This window comes from Tinamus guttatus, unplaced genomic scaffold (assembly GCF_059628265.1).
Source record: "Tinamus guttatus ecotype Peru unplaced genomic scaffold, ASM5962826v1 Tinamus_guttatus_pri_ptg000067l, whole genome shotgun sequence".
In the NCBI taxonomy this organism is placed as follows: domain Eukaryota; kingdom Metazoa; phylum Chordata; class Aves; order Tinamiformes; family Tinamidae; genus Tinamus; species Tinamus guttatus.
This window is the reverse complement of record NW_028288601.1, coordinates 1,655,326-1,675,632: the sequence shown is the minus strand read 5'-3', so window position 1 is coordinate 1,675,632 and position 20,307 is coordinate 1,655,326. Positions and strand designations below refer to the sequence as shown.

At 39.1% G+C, this 20,307-nt stretch overlaps 2 protein-coding genes across 2 annotated transcripts in view; both read right to left on the bottom strand.

Annotated features, from left to right (window-relative positions):
* STK31 (serine/threonine kinase 31) overlaps positions 1–7,168 on the bottom strand; it is a 33,210-nt gene extending 26,042 nt beyond the window's left edge. The window contains exons 1-7 of the mRNA XM_088519707.1: positions 7,135–7,168; positions 6,993–7,045; positions 5,817–5,915; positions 4,885–4,959; positions 4,087–4,245; positions 2,255–2,607; positions 203–392 (exon numbers count right to left, since the gene is read on the bottom strand). Coding sequence (XP_088375833.1) covers positions 203–392; positions 2,255–2,607; positions 4,087–4,245; positions 4,885–4,959; positions 5,817–5,915; positions 6,993–7,045; positions 7,135–7,162 — 957 coding nt within the window. The 5' untranslated portion in view covers positions 7,163–7,168. The remainder of the gene's footprint in view (positions 1–202; positions 393–2,254; positions 2,608–4,086; positions 4,246–4,884; positions 4,960–5,816; positions 5,916–6,992; positions 7,046–7,134) is intronic.
* A 4,280-nt stretch (positions 7,169–11,448) lies between these two features.
* Positions 11,449–18,968, bottom strand: FAM221A (family with sequence similarity 221 member A). The gene is made up of 6 exons (XM_010222114.2): positions 18,770–18,968; positions 18,111–18,301; positions 15,095–15,301; positions 13,732–13,842; positions 12,954–13,042; positions 11,449–11,658 (listed from the first exon to the last, which is right to left on the bottom strand). Exons 1-6 carry the CDS (start codon positions 18,817–18,819, stop codon positions 11,590–11,592), a joined length of 717 nt encoding a protein of 238 aa, XP_010220416.2. The 5' UTR covers positions 18,820–18,968; the 3' UTR covers positions 11,449–11,589.
* Positions 18,969–20,307: the final 1,339 nt, after the last annotated feature.

The window sequence follows — 20,307 nt, the reverse complement described above, 5'->3', positions numbered from 1 at the left end:
CAGTAAGAAAAAACAAAATGGCAACTTGTGCACTTTTTGGGGATTCACACTGATTTACACAATGGCAGATTTTCCTTTCTGAAGGAAGGAAAGCAGGCCAATACGTGGCCTTGAGCTGCAGTATGATGAAGCTACACGACAGACTCATTATCAAACGCTTTTCCTCCCCCACCCCTTTTTTTCTGCACATGAATTTCTCTACCTGAAGCTCACGTTTCAGCTGCTCAACCTGCAGTTCTAGTTCCTTCTGCATCTGTAGGAGATTCTCATTCTCCCTACTAAGACCTTCTTTCTCAGCCTTAAGCTTTTCATTCTCTTCAACCAGCATCTGATCCTTTCTTGGTTTTTCCAAACTGCTGTCAGACCCGGAGCCAGAAGACAGCATTTTTTCCCTTTTAAAAAAAAGAAATTATTTAGAAAAAGAAAGTGCAATCTTTCCTGTTACAGTAAGATGAACTATGACAGGACCCCACATCAGAAATATTACATAAGCATCTACCCAATCACTCTTTACTTTGTAATTTGCACCCTATCCATACCACGTAACTGGGGCTGGGGAGTGTCGGGAGCATCAGAAAAACTGGGGGGAAAAAAAAAAGAAAAAAAAAAAAGAAGGAAAGAGAGAAGCTTCAAATGAAGTTAATCCTCTGTATGTTTTTACATTCACTTTAAAACAAGTTAAATTTCTATCCAAAAAAGATTTTGCTATACCACACTGCAGCACCTGAAAAGTTAAGGTTCACTGTAACTCTACCTACCTAAACAGGCTAGAACATTTTAAAGATGGGGTTTGGGTTCTACAAATTAAAGCAAAAACTAAAGACTTTGTCTGGTTGTTGTTGTTCTTTAATAACCAAGCACAGCAGTGTGCTGCAGTCTGTCACATCACACTATCCAATGTTTCACTAGAGTGTGTGCCATCCTCACCCTCACCTGCATGGGTTCAGGTACAGCATAGTTTTTGTTCTCACATTTCCAGCAGGGCCTGCATCCCTAAGGAAGGATACAATGTGCAAAGAGAAAGGACACGAGAACGTACAAATGGACCAGAAGATCTGCTGGCTGTCAGCACACAGGCCCACCAGGACCCCTTGGTGTACAACATAATCACAGCACAGAGGGAAACAAAGGAGGGAAAAAAAAAAATCTTCTTTAAATCAGATTTAGAGAATCTCCAGAATTCAGGAAACAGGACAGATGCAAAATAATTCATCATGAAACATTATAAATATAAGTTGATTTTTTTTTTAAGCCTCTTATTTCACATTAGTTATTTTGTTAAGAGCATAAGCTTGCCTAACTGATTTACTTGCAAAACAAACCAAAGCCATTCTAATATGAGGAAAGGTGAACACTCAAGTTTCGTTCAAGCATTCAAATAATGGTACATTTGTCAATGTACCTTTTTCCTTAAAAGAAAAAAAAAAATTACTCCTTACACTATCTCAACTCTGAATGCCAAGCACCATCTTTCCCACCCACAAACATTTTTCTCAGGAGCCAGTTGCCATGACAATCCTAGCAACTGTAGGGTAAGTCTCTTTTTAAAGATTTCTGACAATTGTAGCCACTAACTTATCACCACCTCTTTTCAATGAAATTATAAGTTGCAGAGATAACGTTGTCCTCTAAAGCTTACGTCTAACTGTGACTGCTGACTATTTCTTATAGGCACATACTGTTACACTCCTACACAAATAAATAACCAAAACATGTTTGTCCTCCTAGGCAAGTGTGCTAATCCACATTTGTGTCCAGCGAGTTTTCAAATACAGGTAAATAAACAGGCTGACTGTATAAAGTCTCAACAATCATCTAGCAAAAATTAGAAATTTAAACAAACACTGCCATCTACCACTGCAAAAATCCTGCAGAAGCTTGATGCCCTGCAACCTTCACCTTTAACTGAGCTTTACTGTATCCTCTTCTCTGCCTGATGCTTGCTATCTACTCCTACCATCTCAAAGTCTGAAGAGTATGTCTCTGGAAAGCCAGTGAGGAAGAACTGCCCACTTTATGAGCAACAAAACTAACAAACGCCAGTTCAGACTGATGTCCCAATTGCCATCATCACTCCATACACGCACACCTCCGTGCACCACCTGCCAGTATTACATGACACAGGAACGAAAGAAAGTGAAGTTTATATTGTAGATGTTTCCTTTCCCCTCCACCTTGTGAGGGGCACAAGCTCCAGCAGCAACACCAGTTAGTTCACAAACACAAACATATTTATGATATCCCATGGCCTTACTTTGTGACAAACGCACGGTTTCCAGTAAAGTTCTCATTCCTTGCATTTGTAACTACTTGCTCAAAGCGCCCTCTCGGTCTGCTGAGCGAACGATCGTATCTGTTTACCCACAGAGGAACTGGAACTTTTAAATTCCAAGGCTGGTTTTGCATGAGATCCGTTTTCTTCTCTTCTCCATTTCTGGTGCTTACTGGTGACTTGAATTTTTCAGCAAACCCTGTCTTAGCTACCTCTTCTCCAATATCTGTTTTCTCATATTCTGCTTGGACAATGATGGTACCATCCTCATGCTTGGCTTTGTGTCGTATTTTTATTTCTTTTTCAAAAACTAGGCTGCCCAAGAACTTCTTCCCCTACAAAACAAAATACATTTTGGTTGTGCATTAGTCACTGAATAGCTGAAATCAACCATCTTTCTTCTAAGGAGGAGAGAGAAGAAAAACAAACAAACAAAACACTATACACACAAAAGAGCCACACAAGTAAAACTTCTTATGTTTAACACATTTATTCCAAATCAAGGCTGCATCTGTATAGTTACAGCTGAACCTGATCTAATCTGTGTTAATGCCAGACACATCAGCACCAACCACTCTCCCCCACCATTCAGTATTCAGGAGTTCAGTATCATCAGCAGGGAGAAGCCCCAAATTCTACCAGCTCTCAAAGGTAAATGGCAACCTGGTTATCTTATGCCTTCCTGGGGATGAAGACCAACTATTTAATAGGATTAGATAAAATAAGAAAGTTACTGTAACAAATACTTTAATAGCCTTTATCAGGCTCCAATTTTAAGCAAGAAGTCTTAAGTGAAAGAACAAGATGGATGTGGTATTCATTACAGTACATATCTTCCATTTAAATAAAGCTGAAAAATAGCCCAACGCTAACTTAAAATCATTCAGAAATTGAAATAGAACACAAATACAAAGGAACTATTACACACCATCTGTTGTATCCAAACTCAAACCACTCATTCAGAAATCACACAAGTAGCAGAATTGAAGCCATCAGTTTCATTAGCAGTAAAAACAAAAGAGGGGCTTGAAGGACTGAGGAATGCACCCCAGACCTTCAAAAGACACTGCAAAAGAGGAGAGCTTTTACTAACATTTTTCCCGCTGCCTTTTCATTCAGTCATTTCTGCAAACATGCTGTTTTTGTTAAAATTAAGAAGGGGATGAAGGCAGGGCAGGAAATGGGCAGTCTTACACAATGTTCATCTAGCAATTACAAGTTTCACCTGAAGCAGTAAGGACTGTCAGAAGAGGAAGGAAGAGAAAAAAAAAAAAAAAAGGGCACCCTAATCACAAATACTACTCTGAAAGGCTCTGCACTTTCAGTCACATCAATATCAACTTTTGAGCCTTTTCCATTTGTTACTGACAAGGGGTGAAAATAGTGCTACCGTGCTTTCTACCAACCCAGGATTTTACATGGCCACTAGGCACACAGCCTTTGAGCAGCTCACCCCTCTGAATGGTGAGAAATTGGTGCAACTCCTGTGACCCAGGAGGCATTATTCCCCCTGAAGGGGGGTAAACAGAGGTACTCTGTCAGAAATAAGTTGTCGGAGTCAAAAATTGACCTGCAACTCCAAATACTGCAAGAATACACTCTAGAATCACCTCCCAGGAACGGCCTGAAGTGATTTCTGACAAAGCCATTTCAGTCTCTAGAGTATATTAAGACACCAGACAGTACTTCCCAGCACGTCTTGCCTTCAGAGTTAAACTACCAGTACTACAGGAGTCCTCAGTGGCACTACACGGATACTTGGCATCATCTGGTGCACACTTCATCACCTCAAACCTTCAAAATCTGTAACTGACCTGGTCAAACATGTTTAAGTTGTGATCAGATGGTATCTGCAGTCCCCAGAGTTTGTACTTCTTGGCAACACTCGGACATTGCAAGTCTGCTGGAATTTCAACTATTTCTGATCTGTTTAGAACCTCAGAGTTTCCATAATCAATGTACAACACTTGACACTGAAACAATCATATAAAATAAATATTAAAAAATACATGCATGTTGCAGTACTATCTTAAAGGCACAGATGAGAACTTTTCATACTAAGCCTAGAACACCCTTCAAATGAAGAAACCAAGTTAGAAATAACTCTCATTTCCATCTGTTTAAAAATATAGCAACAAAATTTTCAGTGATAGAAAAAGATTTTCACAGGTTACATTCTCTTCTAAGAATTAGGATTATAAAACATCATAGAGGGCTCCTACTATTTAAATTAGAATTACTAGCCCCTTGTGCCAGTCACCTACATCACAGAATCCTTTCAGAAATCATCTGCACTGAGACATATATTTTATCGGCCACATGTGAACTCTGTCATTTTCAGCTACATACAGTTTGAAGTTGAATTGCACTGCTTAACACCACTAACTGTCAATAGTATATCTCTTTATCAAGAGAAAGACACAGCACTTCAGAAGTATATTATGTTTTGCCAGTCCTACCAGCAGCTTTCAAAATAACACATACATATTCATTGTTTTTAAAACATATTTAGACAGTCAGTTTCAAAAACGGAGGGAGGAGTTGCATTTTTCTATCCTTCTGCATGCAGAAGTGATAAAGGAGTAAGGATTACACAAAAACATAGCTCCTGCCTTTTCATCACTGATCACTTGCTGTACTGTACATCTGTACCAACATCCATCTTCAGAAAAACACCCACCATATATCTGAAAATCAAAAGAGAAAAAAAATGGGATAGCATTCTGAAAACATAAGCAAATATTCGTAATACGTTACAAATCTTTTTTTCCCCCACAGTCTGCTCCAATTGCTGCAACAGTGGTCCCAAAGCAAAGGAATCCTTTAAATAGCCTTCTCCAGTAACAACATATGATAAAGGAGATTACAGCAAGATCTTGAAGACGATTTTGCAGATCAATGGCAGATTCATACATGTTCTCCTGAGTATGTGGTATAAAACATTTTGACATCACTAGCTTCATAAATGGAACAAAAGAAGTCAGATATGCTGCAAACAGCAAGCCTAGAAAGTTAAAAAACACACTAATGTAAAGTTCATTTTACCATAAGCCATCAGGACTTCACAAACATAAAAAGCTGCTATGGCTTTGTATGCTATCGCTTTGTATGCTTACCTCATCACAGAACTGCTATGGAATAGGTGTTCCTTATTCTTAGGGATACTTTCCCCAGCATACTAAGCAACGCAGGCTCTCCTAAGACGTTATACACATTCAGAAAATAATGGAGAAAAGAATCACCTAAAGTGTGCTGCTCTCTCAATAAAGATAACCCATAATGGATGCTGGATAAAAAGAAAGAATTCAGCATTCTGTATATACTCTTTCTTGTAGCGTTTCCTAAGTGTGTGTAATTTACCTGAACTAAGTCTGAAGCGTAGAAAGACAGTTTTTTTTTTTCTTTTTATATTTCAGAGAGCCTTTGAGAGAATAAAATCTACGGTTTAACTAAAATCCAAGAAAACAACATCTTAAAAAAAATGGTTGCATAAAATAAAGGATTTTCTATCGAGGTAAAACACACATATACACTGTCCACTTACCTTATTAAAATCAGGCTTGCCAAAAATCGCATTAGCCCGAGGGCAAACATCAGCCAGTGCACAACTTAATTTCAAGAGGTCATTACATCTACTGACATTCTAAGTGTGGAGAGAGGTAAGAGTTATTAACTGTCACTTTTAATAGTTGCTTGATGGCTTTTCACAGCCAAAAATTAAATCACAACACACTGTTGTTGAAACAAGTAATGCCTCACCCACAATTTGAGTTGCATTTATAAGTCCATTCTCCATTTTAGTTTTTGAAAGAAAATGAAATCAAGGCAGATAAAGTACCCTGGAGAAACAGTTTACAAATAATATTTTTGAATTGAATTACCAGGTTGTGAGAAGTATGTAGGTCTTACTTATCAATCCTTTCTCACAAGCTTCAGTATGTATTTAGTGGGTTCCCCCCCCCACCACCCCTTAATATGAGAAGAAAACAGCTTTGGTAAACCCCTCATTCTCCTTGTTAGAAAGCCTTGCGCTTTGGTTTACTTGAAAGATGCAAATCCTTTTCAATTACAACTCAATATCTAAACCACTGCAAGACTAGGTCAGCTCCAGTAACACAACATCTATTAAATGTTATTCTGCTTGTAATTCAAAGCAAAACATCCAGACCTTAGAGCAGGAAAGAAAACACCACCGTAACCAAAAAATTTGTTCTTCTCAGAAATACTTAATAATGTAAGGTACAAAAGTTAGGAGTGTAAAACATTAACTTTTCCTGCAGAGTCTCAAGAGAAGAACCTGCAGGAGGAGACATTATGAGCAGTAGATGTAACTAACCACTGTGGGCTTTTTTTTCCTTTATTTTCCTGTTCTTTTTTGGGAAGGAGGCCAGAATGGGGGGAAATTTTTCTATGAACAGAACCAGAAAAGCTAAGCTTGGTCCATTTGGTCCATCCTTTTAGCAACTGGGCAAGAGGTAGCACCTCCAGTGACCAGTTCAAACCTACACAGGTGCTGCCTAATACAGCCACACCTATAGCCAGTAGACTGATCAGAGAAGGTAAGAGTGTGGACTCATCCTGGCTCCTCCCCTTACCTCCTCTCCCTGCTCACCTCCCACATTCATAAAAATAACTTATTTTTATTTTAAATCCCTCTCCTTCTTCTCCCCACACAAACCGCCCGCTGTTTAACACAAAACTGTTAGCTTTCAGAATTCACCTGGGCCCAAAACGTTACAGCATCTTCCACATGGCAGCCAACGACATCTTCAACTTGGGGGAAGTGGGAGGAAAGACAGAGATTTGTTATTCTCACACCTGACACTTAAACGATAATAATATTATACATGTGCTGTCATTACCTTTGTTGTACTCTGTGTCTCCATCCATGGTAGCAGTTTCTGAAACAATACAAGATACCCATTGCTAAACAGAAGGTGAAACACTTTTCTGAGCAGATCCACCAAGCAGTTTTACCTAACGGGAGGCTACACCCCTCCAACTAGCACGAGCGTTTGGCTGCGCTCCTTCTACCACCAACACTTACTGCTCCAATGTTCGCACAGGTCAAAAAAGAGGATCTGCTGTTAACAGCAGCCCTGAAATTTAGCTCTACTTATTATAATTACCAAATGCATATCTACTCTATTACTTGATGCTCAAATTTTTCCTTCTTCCACCTTCCAAAGGAAGAGCATAATTTTAGCTAGAATCTGTTAAAATGAAGTAGTTTTTTTTAAAAAAATAAGAAATATGTAATAGAAAAAAAAATTCATTACTGGCACCCACCCCAGTTACCCGGGCTCAGAAGGCACCCAAAGGCGACGCTGCTGCCAAGAAGCAGCCGCGCTGTCAGGCCTTGAGCCACGAGCCGCCATTTAGACCCGCAGAGCAAACCCCGCCCGTGACGCCTCCTGTTCCACTCGGAACACGGCCCGTGGGCCAGACCTCACCCGCAAGGCCGGGAGCGGCGCCACCAGCACCTCAGGGGCCGCGGCGGGAGCCTTTTTAGCGCGGCGGGGAGGGCGGCAGCGCGGCCGCCGCTGCTGCCGCTACCTGAGGCGGCCCCGCGCCTCGGCCCGCGCCGCCGCCGCACGCGCTCGCGACCCGCCCGCCTTCCCGCGCTGCGCATGCGCAGCCCGCCCCGCCCGTCGCCGCGGGTCCCTCGTGCTCCTCGGCAAAAAAGCGCCGTTTTCTTTTGCGTTGGGCTGTTTTGCAGGCTTCCCTTCGTGCTTATTTAGAGTAAAAATGAAGATTGGTGCGGCCATACCGAGCCCAAACGCGTGCAATATGGGGAGACAGGACTGCACAAGCGCCCTCTTCTTGCTTGGGCTTTGGGCTTTACCTAATACGAGCGTTTGTGAGAGGAGCCAGCCAGGATCTGCCCGGAGCATCCCGGCAAGTGTCGTTTCAGAGGCGACTGCTGTTTCCTCGTGGTAAAGACACTAGTGTAGTGCCTTTGCACCCATTTGTTAAAGTTGGGAATTCAGTAAGACTTGGTGTCTGCAAATGTCTCCGGGCTTCAGAAATTACCCCCTCTTCTCCTCACATCCTTCCCTCTCACTTCCCGGAAGACAAGGACTCTAAAAACAGAGTGGGCTTCTAGGCAGAAGTGGTATCTTTTATTGGAAAGAAGCAGGTACACCCAAGTAAAGTCTTCTAGACTGGAGAAGGTGGAGGTTATTTTCAGTTATATATGATGAACTAATACAATGGCAACTACATACTATTGCCCGCTTTTTTTAGACCCCAATGGCCGGAACAAAATCCCACTACAAACTCTGGAGACCTGCAAACCCTTTTGACAAAGTAATCCTGAGCCGATACCACTAGCAGCTATGAACCGGTGTGTTCCCTTTCTTTCCAAACCCAAGAAAGAGACATATCCATTTCATATTTGGCATCAGAGATGTGCAGAAGCAGAAGGAAGCCCCTAACCTTCCCTTGGGATTCATCATCAGTTCTTCACTGTAAGCAGCTGTATTTCACACACACTCTTTCATAGGATGATTAAAATTAGTAAAACCAAGGGGCTCCACACTCAGTGCATGTAGGAGGAGCAAAGTATTGCTATAAAAGCCAAATGATTTAAAATGGAAAGGACATGTTTCCTAAGACTTGCACAACTCCTCATCACACCCGCTGCCACGTGCCAGAGCCCTTTGGATTACAGTCGGAGGTGGTTAATTTGTCTGGCCGAAGGGCACATATATGCCCATACATAAATGAGACAGACAAACTGATAATGTCTGTTGTGTGCTATGGTCTCCTCTGTTCAAAGTTCCCCACGTCTCTTAGGGGAATAAAAAAAAAGAAAATCTCCACAAGGTGCATGTTTAACTGTTTTATTTAATGTCTACTGTTAATGACAAATACACTAGCATCTTGTCTCCACTTTTACCTTTTAAAGAGTAGAGAGATTTTTCAATAGGAGGTCACAATTTTGATCTTGAATTTTTTTTTTTTTAAGGATAATTTCTGTTTGGTTACCTTAAGGGTAATTCCATTTACATCTGCAAATTGTACTTCACACAGCAGTCTCAAGTTTTTACAACAAGCAAAAGTCTGAAATATCTTGTACTTTAATTTTCCTATAAACTATACACACATTAAAAATTCTGAAAAAAATACATGCGTACCAAGAAGTATGCATATATGCCTTCTGGTAACAAACTGAGTTTAATCTTTACTTAAAAGATTATCAACAGGGTTGAAAATTGGTCAGAACTCCTAAGCAACATATAATACACTTGACATTTTCATGGCCACACATTTTTTTCCAACTAAAAAAAGTGTCATTAAAAAAAAGCTACATCATTTATTTTAAGTATCAGACAAATGGAAACTTTAAGTGAGTTTAAGCACAAAACTTTATTTGTTTTGATAAAACCGGTACTTGACAACCAAGGTATAGTTCAATAAAACTGAATTTGACACAGCAAATGTAATTGACAAGCATGTACTTTTAAGTCAAAATCTCAATAAAAGCACAATAAATTATTTACCAAATATAAAATGTAATTTTTCTCAGTGTAAAAATAAAACAAAAACACAACTTATTATAGTCAGAGATCATAGCAGTTTCTTTTTTCAGTTTACAACCATTCTGCTATAAGATACCACATATATTTTTGGAACTATATTCCCCAATGAATGTAGCCACAGGGGAGGAAAAAGAAAAAAATAGAATAAAAAAAAAAAAGGAAAAAGCTTCCCCTATTTGGTTTGCAATTATCTCTTTGAGGAATGAAATCAATTTCCTATATTTTTATTTACAAATATTATTTACATTTGTTGTCTTGTGATACTGTTGTGAGATACCCATTCCCTTCTGAGAGTAAGGCAAGGCTCTATAGTAACGATTGCTTATTAAAACCAGTAGAGGGAGCTCTAATTAATGTTTTTATTTATTAAAGCATTATGTAATATGGTAGATTTTGATCAGAAAGGTACATTTTAAACATTCAGTAGACATTCTGGTATTTAATTTGAAGTAATAGATTAACTCTCTGATGGGCATTGCTAGTAACAGTATAACTAAGAGTAAGGGGAGGTAAATAACCTTTATTCCCATTTTAATTTGGGCAGACTAGCCTGTATTCCCTTCTCACGACTGCAGCCCCCTCCATCGGTCCCTGTGGGACTCTCACAGTGACCAGGACTTTCCTTCCCAATTCCTTCAACGTTGCCTCATTTCCTCTACCTGTCCGTCACAGGCAGGTATCTCAGCAGCATCAGTGTCTGTAAAGGGAAGCAAAACTTCACAAGCTGCTCCCAACCCTTGCTATAAAGGCACAGTACACACGTACCACCCAGAAAGTTTTGAATCTGTGAGACAGCTTCAAATATTTTTAAGGGCAAATTGGCTTACACCTCTCTGTCCATTTTCAAAAAATCCAGCCACGTTAACTCAGAGTCTACCCTTGCCCCCCTACTTCCACCCACACTGCAGTCTCAGACAGGTATTCTGTGCTAAGTGCTTTCTGTGCTGCTCCCCAGATATAAAACACCACGCAAATTCAACAAAGTTTACGTTTTTCTCTTCACTACCATTCTTTTGGATCATGTCCCTCAAAATGGGAGGTGTTTATATTTTCATTGCTTATATTCATAGCTGTGCAGCATATCTCGAGTGATTGGATTGGATTGGACGTGATACAAAAGAACCCTTCAGGTAAAGAAGTTTGTATCAAACAAGATATATGGGGTTTTTTAATGTGCAATAAATAGCGTATCAATTTCTAACTAATGTGCTCACAAGTTTAGTGTAATAGAACCAGGAAATCACTGCTATGGACAGTGCCAAACAGGATGTGGAGGACTGTAGAGAGGTCTGAGATAAACCATAGGATCCCTTCATGGCTAGTATGTACGTGTGGAAATAGGGCAGCCAGCTTACAGAATGTCAAATGTAAAAAATACTTATATGTTGGCAAAAGCAGAACCTAGACAAGTGAAACACAAGGAAGTGTGTTTGAATTTTCTACAAAGATGATGAAGCCAACAGAAAAAAAAATAAAGAAAACACTGAAATATCAATTTAAATACACATAACAAACCCCACCAAGTAAAAATCCATGAACAAGATAAGAAAGGACTCTGTGAAAGACAATGTCATGAAAGCCTAACGGGGCATACAATATTTACTTGCCCTATTGAACTGAACACTTATGCTCTCAGAGTTTAAATCTCTCTTCCGTAGAGTACAGAATTTATTAAGCAGAAGAAATAAAAAATAAAAGTATGCAAGCAAGCATAGTGAGAAATACACTTCAATATAATGATAAATAGTACTGTGCTGTAAAATAACCTTTTCATTACTTTCCTGGCTTCTTTGGTTGCGCTGGACTTTTCTCTTTCCGTTTAGCAGCCTTCTCTTGTTTCAGCTGTAACAAACAAGGAAAGATATATCAGCGTTTCAAGCACTAATTTGTAAGTAGACAAGTAACACCATATCGACCACTAATAACCAGTCACAAATTAACCAGAGAGATTTACGGAATGGAGAGCCTTCTTAGGTCAGTCTAGCAGTGCTCACTTGTGTATCACGTGGAAAAGAGGCACCTGCCTAGCTCTGCAGTTCCTCCCTTATCCAACCCACAGCTGCCTTTATCTCTGATAATGTCAATTTAGCAATTTACGTAGCCATGAAGGCCCACGTGCCTCACAATTGTCATGATTTTGTCTTCAGGATACTTTAGAAGCAACAGTTGTTCTCAAGTATCGTTCCATAAGTCAACAAAATACTACTTACAACAACTATGAAAAGGATGTGTATCATAAGGTATCTTGCACCTACCAAATTTGCAAAGAAAAAAAAACTTTTTTTTTTTTTTTTTTTTGCTATGAAAGTGTCAGAAAGAAGTAAGGCTTCCATTCTGATTTGGACACCTACAGGTGAACACACTGATCAACAATCCTGTTGTTGGTCCACACAGCAATTATTTAAAAGTTTTTTTACATGTGGAGGCTTGATGTCAGTATCTGAAATCCTACCTTTTCCAAAGCAAATAAAATCTTCGAGGAAAAAAAGGAAGAGCAATCTGGATTTAATAGCAATGCTTCCCCTCTCCTCCACCCTGTAAACTGATACTATATCTGCAACCTGTTGTCATTTAGGCTTTTATAACCCAGGTATTGTGCAACATTGCCTTGCAAAAAAAAAATAGTGAAGACACGCTTCCAGCGGACATGGTGGAGCTAAGGACAATGGGGTGAAAGAGCAGGTATTTCAGCACCTAAATAATGTTATACTGTATGGCATTTGCTCAGTACAATCAGTGGAATGGAGCAGGCACTTCTGAGACAGTGATCCTGATCATCTGAAAAAGATGCACCAAATTTAACCCAACCACATAGATCTTCCTAAGAGTATGATGAAGTTTTGTGTATGAGGGTAGCAAACATACACGTTAAAATGGATTTTTTTGAGTCTTGGCCACATAGTAAAATATTTTGCTTTTCCATAATGGATATTTAACTCAATACAAATCTGCCCAGATAAGGCAAATACCATTCCAAATATGACAGCCTCTTAAATCCTAGAGTAACATGAAACTGTATTGCAAAGCTCATTTTAAGAGGCTAGTCTTAATACAATGCATTTATGGGCCACTTCCTTCATGTGTTTATCTTTCTTAGACACACAATAAATCATCAAGAAAGAAACTGAATGACTTACCCTTTCCTGATAACGTCTTTCAAAATAAGCCATGTCATCTTCTTCTGAACGCCTTTCATGAGAAACCTGCATTGTAGCATTAGAAACACCTGAAGGAAAAGAACATTTATATGAATTATACTTGCTATTATATTTATTATATTGCCCGTTTGAAAAAATACATTTAAAAATGAGATGCAGTAAAAAACATCATAAGCAAGTAATAAACCCTGTTAATGAGGACAAAAGAGTATAGAGTTGTAGTTAATATAAAGAGCTTTGGGGGAGCTGATCGGTAATGTTAATTGACGAATACTAACACTAAATGAGGGATATAAAATGAAACGAGTAACTGATACCTAATTCATGCTGAAAAGACTTTCTGGCAGAAGGCAATCTCACAGGATTATGTTAAATGTGTGTACAAGTGCATACGTACGTGCAAGTGTGTGTGTATAAATGTAGATATGCACTATGGATTTAGATATGTTAAGCTCTTACTAGGAATAAAAATATTTTTAAATTGATTCAATGAAGAAGTGATATTATGGATAAGGACAATAGCAAATGCAAGGGAAAAATAATTAAAATGCTATTAACAAAATAACAAGTAGTAATAATAATATAGTTATTTTAAGCACTTGAAGTGCAGAAATGCTGTACCAACATTTTAAATAACTTGACTTCAATATTTGTTTTAATTTTCAACTTGATTTTACCCTTAAACATCTTTCAACTCATAAATGGAAATAACTTTATACAATACACTGATTGTAATAAAACCATATTAGTAAACCACCTGCTATTGCTGAGCTGGTTTGAGCAGAAGTAGAAGGTCCTTGAAATGCTTTTAGAAATGGATGATCCATGTTGGTAGAAGGAGATTCTAAAAATTCAGTGGAAGGAGCCCCTGTTACAAAAATAATGGAAAACAATAATTAGCTTCACAAGATATGTTAAAAATGTGATGCAATGTGGTCAAAACAAGACTAGAGACTCCAATCAACAGCACTGAGAGCAGACCAAATAAACTTAAGAAAAACACTTCAGGGCATGACTTCAAAATAAATGAAAAAAAATGTATTTCTTTAGTTACAACTGCTACAACATAGTTTCTGAATTTCAGGCAGATCAAGGAAACCAGATTATAATTTTTAAAAGGAATAATAAAATCAGTACATGGCAATAATAAATAAAACAGTATTTCAGGATAAAATGAGTACGTTATTACATGTCACAGAACCAGAGAGTAGCAGAGATATCAAGACACACTATGTGGGTGTTCTAAAAATTACCTCTTTTCTTTTTATATGCTTAACAGTTATTAACTGAGGGTTTATTTAAGAAATCATTTTCAATTTCATCTGAAATATGCCTTACACTGGAAGAAAGAATCATATATCATTTGCTGGATGGCAAACTTGAAGTGAATGACGAGCAAAATGGGATAATGTAACAAAATTTAATTCCTATGGGGAGCAATTATCAAATGTGATTATTCCTTGCAAAAACTTTTGCCCAATGTTGTGACCTGTAAAAATACAGCCAGTAAAGTTTGCAGATGGCATACAAAATAGTTTAATGGTAAACAAAAATGGTAAATCAATCATACAGAACAGTCTGGATTTTTTTGGTAGATAGGCACTTTTATACAACATGCATTTTAGTACACTCTTGCAGTAGTACTCTTGCAGAGTTCAGCATCTAAGAATAAACTACGTGAATTGTACTTACAATAGAAGGAGGCGAAATTGAATCCCAAAATCTATGAATTCTGAAAAATAATATGGGAACCGTATAATCAAGAAAACCTCAAGGCAGTATTAGGGTAGAAGGACTAATGTAGCTATAAAATGAATATATTAGGAGGGAAAAGGAAATAGAGTTCTTTTTAAAAGATGTGCTATGGTGCAACCAAAAGCTACTAGGCCTAAGGGAAATATCAGCAAAAGAGTTTTTCCAAGTATTTGCTCCAGGAAGTTGGACAAAGTCACAGTGGTCTCTTCAGACCTCAGGATTCCCCTGAAAATAAAGTCTGTGCTTTTAAGCCCTACTCCTATTCATCTAATTTCTCTTCCAAATTTTAGAGTCTGTAGGATTTTTACATTTCAAAAATACCTAGTCTGAGAATTGAAATTTCACCTCAGATCAACTTTACTTACCTATTCCACTGTCATCAAGTCTCATGTAGCCTTCTGCTAGTGAACTGAAACCAGTCAAGCCTCCCATAGCAGCGTAAGGTACATCCTGCCCCACAGGCCGTCCTTGGGCTAACCGCTCTGCTTTGGTTTCCACTACAGTTTCATGAGCATATGTTGGCTGACCACATCCACAGGTAAAGCAACTGTGGAATCCTGAGCACTTGGAACCTAATTAAAACAAAAATAGGTATTTTGAATGAGATGATAAGTGGAAATAGATGGAAAATATATTACACAGCTGACAAGAGCCATTTCTCTAAATTAATGTTGTCAAGAACCACTGAGTTCCTTCACTGCAAGAGCATCTAGTCAGGCGTCCTGTTTGGAAACTCATATGGGACTCTGGCAAAGCAATCAGCAGTCATTGCTGCAGCCTTTTAGAGTCTTCATCATTATATGAAAACGCTTTGTAAGACAGCAGAAAGGATGAATGTGAGGTTTTGATCACGGGAATCACAAATCTGAATTCTGCTCTTGGAGTCAATCCTCAGGCAGGGCCAGTTGTTGCACTGGTTGTGTATTTTGTTCTCACGTTTGATCAAGGGAAATCAGCAAGGTAGAAGGCATTTAACCAACAACATGGGAATAAAATCCACTGTTTTGGAGGCTGACAGCAATAGCTATCCATCACCTTCCTTGCCAAATTACTCCAGTTACCTGGTAAACGGACAGAAAATCAGGTACGTTATAACAGCACGCGGAGGACTGGTGTATCTGGGATGCTGAGTGGTTTTGTTGATCGATCACAGGGTCTGACCTTTCCAAACTGCAAATCATTCTGCAAGTCTGACATATGGATTCAACACTTAAAAAAAAGGTTACTTTCCTTCCAGTTTCTACTATTTTTACCTTCTCTTTAAATCAAGAGTACTAATTTACCTTGAAGTACAATAAGAAGGAGGAAGATACAAAACCAAAGTATTTGTTTGCATTCTGCTTGAACCTGTAAAGCCTACAACATTCAAAAAATCTTAATATTCAGTGATACACAACCTCTTCTCAACTTTTGCTGATTTCCATCTTTGGTTCATATAAAAACCCTAGATAGGAACTCTGAAATTATTACACAGTGTCACTCACAGCGATGTTGGCATTATGGGAAAAGAAATAAGAATGACGAAATAATTAAAAGCGAGAAGGAACCTCTGCAAGTCATCTGGTCCAACTCTGTGATAGAAGGAGAGCAAAACCAGGGTAGGATGCTAAGGGTCTCACCCTGTCAAGTTCAGTGCAACTCCAAGGAGGGGGCACCTCCCACCTTTCCACAGCCTCTCCAAGCAGCCTGTTCCAACATCTGACTTGCCTCAGGGTAAGCGCTTCTTTCTCAGTGTTTAATCAAAATCTCCTATGTTGGAACTTGTATCTGTTGCTGTTAGTAACACCCTTCTATTTCCCCACACTCACCCCAAAATCAAATATATATATGTACCTGTCACAGGGTAGAAATTCAAGCTACCAGAATTCTGTCAACATTATCTCCAAATCTCTACAGCAGGTGGTCATGCTGTATAGCAAAAACGCTACTAATCCCCATTTACAAACAAATCACATAATTTAGATATCTATCTTAAAAAACAGAAAAAAAAAAGATCCTGCCAGTAAACAGAGACTGTGCTAACAGCAAAATAGATTTGACATAGCAAATATCAGAGCCCTACTAAGGCAATGACGTGAACTTTTTTTTTTTTTTTGGGGGGGGTGGGAATCAAACATAACCCTCCCTCTCTATTCAAATACATAATAAGGTGCATACAACATATATACAGTGAAACTGCAACATCACATCGATTACAGAAAGATTACACCTCTAATTTACTCATTACATCAGGCTTAAACAACACTGACTTAGACTAATGCAAGGAAAATAAAATGATAAAATTCCAGAAGTGAAATAAGTTGTAGCACTTCTCTATACAGCTTTTGTGTCCCTCAGAACTGTCAGGTATTTTGAGAAACAATAGAAAAAAAAAAAAAACTAAATCTAAAAATCATGTAAAATGTAAGAGATTACTAAAAACACTCTGTTCTAAGGGTTCAGTTGGAATCATCCAATTTCACAGTTAAGGCTCTCTCACACATTACTTGGAGCAAATTCTTGAAAAGCTGTCACATTTTATGTACTATTCTGTTGAACAACGTTCTCTTTTCATCCAACAAAAGCTGTTTATTTTTCTGTACAGATTAGATAGACTTCAAGGAAGAAATTTACTAACAGTGCAGAACTCTAACAAAAAAGTCTTCAGCTTATATAATTCAAGGTTTCAAAGAAAAGCAGCTTTATGTACTATTTAATTTCTATGGTTAATAATCACCGCTGTTTCAGTACAAAAACCTTAACTAACCGAAGTAAAAAGCTTTTTCTTAATTGAAAGAATGATTTTTTCCTTCACAACCTTTTTGCTTTAAACCCCTTCACATTTCCAGACACACAACCTGTAGGTTTGAGATCTCTCTTTTCTTTTTTTTTTTTTTTTTAAGAGTGATCACAATAGGACTATTTGGGAACAGAGTGTTGTTTCCTATTGAGTTGAGAAAAGATATACGAATACGTTACCATTAGATGCAACTAGGCAATAGAGGAATGGAGATTAACAGCTCTCCCTGAGACTACCAAATTCAAGTAGAAAAATCATGTGCATGCAGCAATGGAACTGACAAACTGCAAACAGGGTGTTTTCAGGCTGCCTAACTTTAGGTGGCTGGTCTCTCCATATGTTCCTAACTTAATCAATCAGGAAACTTACGCTCCTTTGAAGAATTTAAGCAAACTAAGGATGCTCTTCTACACCATTCTGAGCAAAAGGCCATGTCTTCCTTCCCATTTCTCAACCTCTCACAGGAGCCAAAATATACATCAATGACAAGTGCAGCACATACCTAACATTCTGGGCAGAACATAGATCCTTAAATGCAAGCCCTAAAACATTGTTCCTGTTAAGTTTACTGAAGGAAGGCTGCAAGCACATAAGCAACTTACAAGAGTTACATGAAAATCCAGGGGCTGCACTGTGCTGATCAGCAAAATGTTTGCATCGACACCGAATGGGCTGCGTGCCGTTCAGAGGAACATAGTGATAGGACTGGCACTGACAGCCGCTTACTCTACAGGGCACGCGAATAGGACGATCCTTTGGAATCTCTTCATAGTCAGTTTTGTGTTGCTTATATCTAAAACACACAAAAATAATGACATTCATAACTTTGTTAGTATTTATCTGAGATTTAATGAAAGGCTTGTAATCTAGTTTACGAGTTATGTGTTGAAGTACCTTTAAACATCCTCAGAATTATTTGTTAATTTTCAATTAGATAGATAATATAAAGTGCTTTTCCATGCATACATTATATGAGTACCACAAATATTTTATTTGGACAGCACTAGACCAGTTCCCTTCTGGTCTACAATATCTCACACCGTGAAGGCTAAGGTGAATTTACTAAAGACTACAAAATTTTGCTGTTCTCAAAAGTCACTTGAGATTTTTATTTAAGAACTTTTCTTATAATTTAAAACCTAACTTTTTTTTTTTTTGACCTTACGTTAACTTCCCTATACTGTACTGCAACATTTCTGGAAATATTTTACGTCTCCCTAACTAAAAGAAAAAAATAAACTCAGTGAAAAAAAAATCCCACCGATGAGTACAAAAGCACTGTGTCTCTGGCCCCACGAGTTTGCAGTCCATGCCGGTCGGTGATCTCCAGCTCACATACAACCTGTTCTTTAACCGAATTGGTAATACTTTTCTTTTATATTCTTCATATTCCTCAGGGGTAAAGAGCTTTCCTCCATCATCATCACCTACAATTCTGCAAGCATGTCATAAAAAAAAAAAAAGAAGAAAAATGAACAACATGGAAGTTTGCTTCTCCAGATATTTAACAACAAATGAGTAAAACAATGCTAAAAAAATGAACCATAGACAAGTTATTTGAATAACGCTTTTTAATAAATTTGTTCTGATGCCTGAAAACTGTCAACAGGAGTTGTAGGGGAAAAAAAGAAAACTATTAGGTTTCTTTTTATAACGCAGAAGAAATGGACTTGCCATCGAAAGTTGTACGATTAGCCTGACCTCTGACAAGTCACTTCACACATCTACGTGTCTGTATTTCTATTAAATTTTCTACTTATGATATATCCCTAATTGCAGCACATAATGATGCTGGAAGGTAGTTTGTTGACACCTGTAAATATTCAGTTACTATTTATTTGCTGTACAAAAATATATCTGAGTGATCCTCATCCGTTCTGTGTTTTCACATTATCAGTGCAGTCCAGTTAACACTTCAATACGTTATCACCATACATGCACATCGGTGGAGTTGATATCTGCAGTCTTTGCTGTTTGGAATCAGTACATAAACACGTATAAGAAATATGAGCATGTGCATCATTGCTGCTTTAAGGAGGCTTTATGAAGCTAAATTTCCTATGTTAATTAATACATTTCAGTGGAGCAACTGAATTTATGTTTACTTTTTCTTGAGGTAAACTCTTCAACAGCAGAGACAGCCAGATTGGCAAGAATACCCCAGGGCACAAGGGGAGCATGTTTATACCCAACAAAACACAGCCCAGAGCCCCTATCTCCTGCAGAGCAGCCCCGGTGCCAGACAGCCCTCTCACAGCGTCCAGCCAAGGCGCACGGCCGCACCAACAGGCCTGAGCAGGGGAAACGCGCGCAGCCTCTCACGCCTCCCTTAGGAGTCAACCTTTACAGAAGGAGTGTTCACAGGGTGGGCATAAAGGACCGGGGTGCCGCTCGTCGCTGTTCCCTGACTCTCTCAGAACAACAAAATAGGTATATATAAATAAATACGTGAATAAAGAAAGCTTCTCCTTGGAAAAAAAAATGAGGCTCGAGCACTTTCACAAGGGGCCTCACTAAGTGCAGGGAGGAGGTAAGAGCAAAAGCAGCCGGCTCCGACAAGGGCTGCGGCTCCGACAAGGGCTGCGGCTCCGACAAGGGCTGCGGCTGCGGCTGCGGCTCCGGCTCGCCTCGCCTCGGCGGGGCCCCCTCACCTGCGGTACTCCGCGTACTCATCGAGCGCCGCCGGGCGCACCTGCCGCCGCGCCATGGCCGCCCCGCGGCTCCTGGCGCCGCCCCGCAGCCCAACGGCCGCTGCGAGTGCGGAGGCGGCGGCCATTTGCGAAGGGGGGCGGCGGCGGC

Coding starts and splice junctions, on each gene's coding strand:
- FAM221A (XM_010222114.2), bottom strand. CDS start 18,819: ATGGACTGCAAACTCGTGGGGCCAGAGACACAGTGCTTTTGTACTCAT. Junction 18,302..18,769: donor CAGTGCTTTTGTACTCATCG/GTGGGATTTTTT, acceptor TGTGTGTTTTAG/ATATAAGCAACACAAAACTG. Junction 15,302..18,110: donor TGGATTTTCATGTAACTCTT/GTAAGTTGCTTA, acceptor TGTTTTAATTAG/GTTCCAAGTGCTCAGGATTC.